Below are 6,302 nucleotides of genomic sequence, written 5' to 3' on the forward strand. Positions count from 1 at the left end.
CTGCCAGGCTCCTCTGTCCATGGGATTCTCCAGGCAAGAACACTGGGGTGGGTAGCTATTACTGATCCGATTGAGCCTGGTCTCCAGCATTGCTTTATAGGATACCATTTCTCCATGCCTTTTCCACCACTGATTCTTTGTAGATTTTTCATGACGGCCTTTCAGGTTGACAGGGAGTGATCCCTCCTTGTAGTTAGGATTTGCGTGTCTGTCATAAGTCACCAGGTTCATCAGCTTTTCATGGACTATTTTTTTAAACAGCGTATGAGTTGAAGTTACTTTAGAAATTTTCTTCTTGATTGCTTGCCCAGTTTTTATTATTTTCGATTGGTTTCCCTTAAAAATGTTTCAAGTGAAAGTATGAGTTAATGCCCGTAGTCCTTGTGAATATGAAGTAACAATGAACATTAGTTAATGTTGATTTTGCGGAAAGGACCGCTGGTGGCAGAATTTCTTCTTGCCCTACGCTTGTCACTATGGTAACCGGAGACTTAGGCTTAGTCCTGGTTCCTGGTTGAAAATCCATTTGGAATGTGACAGCTTGTGTGTCATTACTTCATCTTTTTTTTTTAGTAGAGGTAATGTGTATTTTTATTACAGTAAATTTGACTTACATTGTTGTTTTCCCTCTAAAGTTTTGAAATTTTGTTCTTTTATCCGCATGCATGTGTCTATTCATGTACGTTTGTTGTTGCACATACAGGTTATTTCACCGTGCTTAACACACGTCCCTGGGTAAGGTAGGTCCATGTAGGTTATGTATTTTACATGTTTCTTTGGTGTAAGTTGATCCCAGCCTCCTAATTTAACCCTTCCACCACCATTTTTTTTGGAGGATGTTAATTATGATTTCCTAAGATGTGTGGTTATTTGAAATATAAATGAGCTTATTGTGAACGATTTCTCAATCCTACCTGCGAGTGATATCATATGATATTTTTATTTTCCTAGTGAATGACTTCTCTTAACTAAGATTATCTCTCAGCTAGCCTATGTTTCTGCAAATGACATTATTTCTGTTTTTTCACGCTTGAGTCATGCTCCGTGGTGGAGATGTAGCTTCTCCTGTGTCCGTTCGTCTGTGCCCGTGCGGTTCTTTCATTTCCGGTCTCTCTGATTGTGTGTCCTGTTGCGCTCCTTGGTGCACGTGTTTTTCAGATTCAGGCTCTCTCGGTGTCTGTTCGCAGGAGTGGGGCTGTGGTGTGTTAATGCACTTTCATTTTTACCTTAAAGTGCCCTTCCATGTTGGTTTTCCTAAGGCTGTTACCAATGACATCCCACCAGCATGAAAAAGGGGCCCCTCTTATCTTAACCCCACTGCAGCATTTCTTGAATGCAGACTTTTTCATAGTGGCCTTTTTGCCTTCAATAAGGTGGTACGTCATTGTCATTTAGATTTTCAGTGTCTCATGATTTGCCTTATTGTGTAACTTTTCACGTGCTATATTTTAAACATTGTAAACTTATTTACCTTTTTATATTTTCTTGTGATAGTTTTCCCTGTTACATTTTTTATATTATATTCCTTTTCTTTTTCTGAGTGTAGGTAGAATTTAAGTTCCCTAAAGGAGAGGAAAGCCTGGCGTGCTGCAGTCCGTGGGATCACAAGAGTCAGACACGACTTAGTGACTGAACAACAAAGCAATTATTTATAGGTTGCTCTGTGGCGGCAGGATTCCCACATGTCCAACTGATATTACTGATGCTATGAGAGCCTGAGTGAAATTTTTGGTTTGGGATTGTAAATCAGAATGGAGTATACCAGAACAGACACCCAAAGGCTTGTGTCTCCTTCCCATATTTTTTCATTAAATACAATTTTATTTATCATTGTAAGTAAGTTAAGTGTTAGCTGCTCAGTCATGTCCGATCCTTTGTGATCCCATGGACTGTAGCCTGCCAGGCTCCTCTATTCATGGAATTTTCCAGGCAAGAATACTGGAGTGGTTTGCCATTTCCTTTTCCCAGGATCTTCCCGACTCAGGGATTGAACCTGGATTTCCTGCATTGCAGGCAGATTCTTTACCATCTGAGCCACCAACATATATATATATATATATATATATATATATATATATATATGTTCATGTAGGTTGCAGGTATACAAAATCTGCTTTTTAATTTTAAATATATATGTATATATTCACATTGGATTTCTTTCCTGTCTAATTCATTACACAATGTTGATAGAACGCCCTTAGTATACCTAGGCCTTTGTGTATTATCTGTCTCATATGGAATGGTTATATTAGTTACATCTAACCTTTTGAATATCTATCTCTTGCCCCTTCATTTTCCTTCTGTAAGCATAAGTGTGTCTTAGTTAATTCATTGCTGTGTCATTTTACATTCCACCTATAAGTGATACCATTTATCCTATGATTATTGTATTTTTTTCATTCTGATCTCTACATAGTTTGATTATCCCGTTTGTATATAGCCCTGAAGATTGCATTGTTTCCTTTTCCTTTCCTGGCTGAATCACATAGCATGGTGTCCATGTGTCCTTTCTTCTTTACGCATTCATCTCCATAAATGTTTCGAATGCTTCCATTTGTTACATACTGCAAGTTGTAGGCCAGGGCACACTGGCTGAATGAGCCTTTTCAAAATCTTGATTTTCCTTAAATACTCTATGACATGGTTCTGCAGGATTTAGGTCTATTTTCTTCTCATAAAGCAGTTCCGTACGCTTCCCTGCCGTGACTCTTACCATTCACATGCCACTAGGCCATAACACAGTTCCCTTTTCTCCGTCTTTTCTGCCATTACCCTTTCTGAATTTTCCTGATGCCTCTTCACACAGGTCCAGAGTGACCTCCTGTTGTTGTTTTGATTTTGTTCTGTCATAATTCACCACATTCAGCAGGTTTACCTAGGCTCTTTATTAAATGCTGTGACTACAATTTGCTGTAGATATTTTCTTCTTGATAGTCTGTCCTGTTTTTTACTAGTTTTGATTCGTTTCCCATGAAAATGTTTTAAGTGCAGGTATCTTTTAGAGTCCAGCTATTTGTGGGCTCTGTATGACTATGAGGTGCCCATGAACAATAGATTTAAGATTGTTGTTTAGGAAATAGCACAGGGCAGTGGAATTACTTTACGACCTTGTCTGGGTGCTACGGTAACCAGAGTTTTAGGGGTAGTCCTGCTTCCTGATCACAAATTAGAATGGAATGTGAGATTATTAGCCACCAAAGCTCGGGTCTGATTATTTCTTCTTTTCCTAAATCATGTGTTTTTGATTGGAGTAAAGTTGACTTGCAATGCTGTATTTGCTCTAGTGGTACAGAATCTTGTTTCCTTGTAGCCAGGCGTGTATCTTCTCATGTTTTTTTTTTACAACTAGGTTATTACAGAGTGTTTAGTACAACTCTCGTAGTAATGTCAGCCTATGTTGATAATATGTTTTACATTAATCATGGGTATAATTTTATTACAGTCTTCTAATTTTATCCTTCAACCTGCCTTTTCTTTTTGGTAATTATAACTTTGTTTACTCAGACAATATGGTCATTTCATATGTAAGTGAGTTCATTGAGAACAGTCGCTCATTTCCACACACAATGGATATGATAGGATATCACTTTTCTTGTTCCGATTTACTTAGTTACTGTGATTATCTCTAGATGGATCCATATCACTGCAAATGACACTAGTTCATTTCTGTCCTGGCAGAGTCATATTCTGTAGTGCACGTTATGACTTGATCTTTATCCATTCATGATTTTGTCTCCTTCCTTGTCTTGGCTAACAGACATCCTGTTCCAGTGTACTTTTGGGTGCTTTAGTTATTTAAATTCTGATGCCTCTGCATTTATTCTTAGGAATGGACTGCCAGATCATGTGGCAGCTCTATTTTTGACTTTAAAAAAGTCACTTCCCTATTAGTTTGTGTAATGACAGTGACCACTTACATCCCATGAGTAAAAAAAAAAAAAAAAAGTTCCCCTTTTTAAACCTGACACCAGCATTTCTTGAATGTAGATTTCTTGATAGTGATCTTTTTGACTTCTCTGAAGTGATACTTTGTTGTCATTTTAATTTTCATATCTCTCTGATTTACCACATTAAGTAATTTTAGTGTACTCTTTCTTTAAGCATTGTAAATTTATTTACTTTTTTTTTATTTTGCTTCCAAATGATTCTACACCAGAACGTTTTGCTGAAGTGATTGTAATCTACAGATGAAAGACTCTTTAAAGGACACTTAGAATACATTACAAACTTGGTTTTAAATTAGATTTGAGTCTAGAACAGGACTCACTCACAATAATTCAACACAATGTGGAAGTGCAGCAGTAAGGTGATGTCTTCTTAATTGCTCAAGGGGATAAAGATCTTCTTCAAATATGGATGGAAAGTAATCTCTAAGAGTTATTCTCCTTTATAGACTACAATATTATTGTCGGTTTCATATACTTTTACTTTATAAAGAACTCCCACAGGAAGAAATTTCTGGAGGTTTTCCCAGATATAAACGGCTACATTTTCTGTTGTGCTTACAATGTCTGCAAAATACGGCACATCTAGATCCAGATTCTTATGATCAAGGGGCTTCATAATCGCCTCCTCCATATACTCTTTGAGGTCAGTCAAATTCATGACCATCCCTGTAACAGGATCAACCTCTCCAGGTACTGTCACCGCAACTTTGTAATTGTGCCCATGGCCATTCGGGTTGTTGCACTTCCCAAATAATTTCAAGTTCTCTTCATTACTAAGAGATTTGCTGTGGAGGCGGTGGCTCGCGCTGAAGGAGACGAGGCGGGACACTCGCGCCCACCGGCGAGGGCCCAACCCTGCCCCGTTCATGGCTCTACCTGTTTACCTTTTGATATTTTGTTCTTTGCCCTGTTTTATGTTTTTTATTAGTTTCCCCTGATTTTTTTTTTTTGATGGCCGTTAACATTTAGAGCCCATCAAATTTTGCAAATCTTAACTGCCCATAAGGAAGAGTTTTTAGGTGGCTGTTGGAGAGAATGGTCAAAGGCAATAGGGGTTCCTCTTGTCCAACTGTGGTTCCTGAGGCAATGAGAGCCTTATCAAGGTACTGAATTGGGGTTTTACATTAGAGGGGAGTCCATCATAATAAACACAAAGTTGTGTGTTTCTGTCTTTTAATAAATATACCTGAAGTCCTTATTGTAATTATCATGAAATATACTTTCTCATTCTCCAATACAAGGTTCTTTGAATTATAGTTGTTCAAAATGTGGCCTTTAATTTTGAATATACATATATCTATTCACATTCATACTTTCCCCCATATTGGGTATTAGAGATTGTTGATGGAACTCCCTGGATAACCTCAAAAGTCAAAGTCAAAGTGGAGTCGCTCAGTCGTGTCTGACTCTCTGCAAACCCATGGACTGTAGCCCACCAGGCTCCTCCATCCATGGGATTCTCCAGGCAAGAGTACTGGAGTGGGTTGCCACTTGCTTCTTCCAGGGGATCCTCCTGACCCAGTGATCGAACCGGGTCTCCTGCATTGCAGGCAAATGCTTTACCATCTGAGCCACCAAGGAAGCCCTTGGTATACCTGCTGCTGCTGCTGCTAAGTCGCTTCAGTCGTGTCCGACTCTGTGCGACCCCATAGACGGCAGCCCATGAGGCTCCCCTGTCCCTGGGATTCTCCAGGCAAGAACACTGGAGTGGGTTGCCATTTCCTTCTCTAGGAGATCTTCCCGACCCAGGGATTGAACCTGCATCTCCTGTGTCTCCTGCGTTGCAGGAGGATTCTTTACCAGCTGAGCCATCAAGGAAGCCCTTGGTTGTCCTTTTTTATTATTTTCCATTTATTTCCCTTAATTTTTTTTTAAGTGCAGGCATCATTAAGAGCCCAGCAGTTCTTATGACTATGAGCTGACCATGAGCAATAGATTAAATGGTGCTTTTTTTGAAATGTCCACAGGGTGGCAGAATTTCTTCTTTCCCTTCTCTTGTTAACTGTGTTAATGGGAGTCTTAGACTTAGTCCTGGTTCCTGCAACAGATGAGTTTGGAATGTGAGAGTAGAAGCACAGAAAGCTTGTGTCCCCTTCTCCTCCTGCCTTCTGTGTTTCCCAGCATTGGGGTCTTTTCTAATGAGTCAGTTCTTCACATAAGGTGGCCAAAGCATTGGAGTTTCAGCTTCAGCATCAGTCCTTCCAATGAATATTCAGGACTGATTTCCTTTAGGATGGACTGGTTGGATCTCCTTCCAGTCAAGGGACTCTCAAGAGTCTTCTCCAACACCACAGTTCAAAAGCATCAGTTCTTTGGCACTCAGCTTTCATTATACTCCAGCTCTCACATCCATAC

The 6,302-nt window shown here is 39.4% G+C and overlaps 1 protein-coding gene across 1 annotated transcript; it reads right to left on the minus strand.

Moving 5' to 3' along the window:
* Positions 1-4,285: 4,285 nt before the first annotated feature.
* LOC129653668 (6-pyruvoyl tetrahydrobiopterin synthase-like) lies at positions 4,286-4,817 on the minus strand. Its single transcript, XM_055583403.1, has one exon. It carries the CDS (start codon positions 4,813-4,815, stop codon positions 4,378-4,380), a length of 438 nt encoding a protein of 145 aa, XP_055439378.1. The 5' UTR covers positions 4,816-4,817; the 3' UTR covers positions 4,286-4,377.
* Between the last annotated feature and the right edge of the window lie 1,485 nt (positions 4,818-6,302).

Source organism: Bubalus kerabau, chromosome 5, assembly GCF_029407905.1.
Source record: "Bubalus kerabau isolate K-KA32 ecotype Philippines breed swamp buffalo chromosome 5, PCC_UOA_SB_1v2, whole genome shotgun sequence".
Classification (NCBI taxonomy): Eukaryota; Metazoa; Chordata; class Mammalia; order Artiodactyla; family Bovidae; genus Bubalus; species Bubalus kerabau.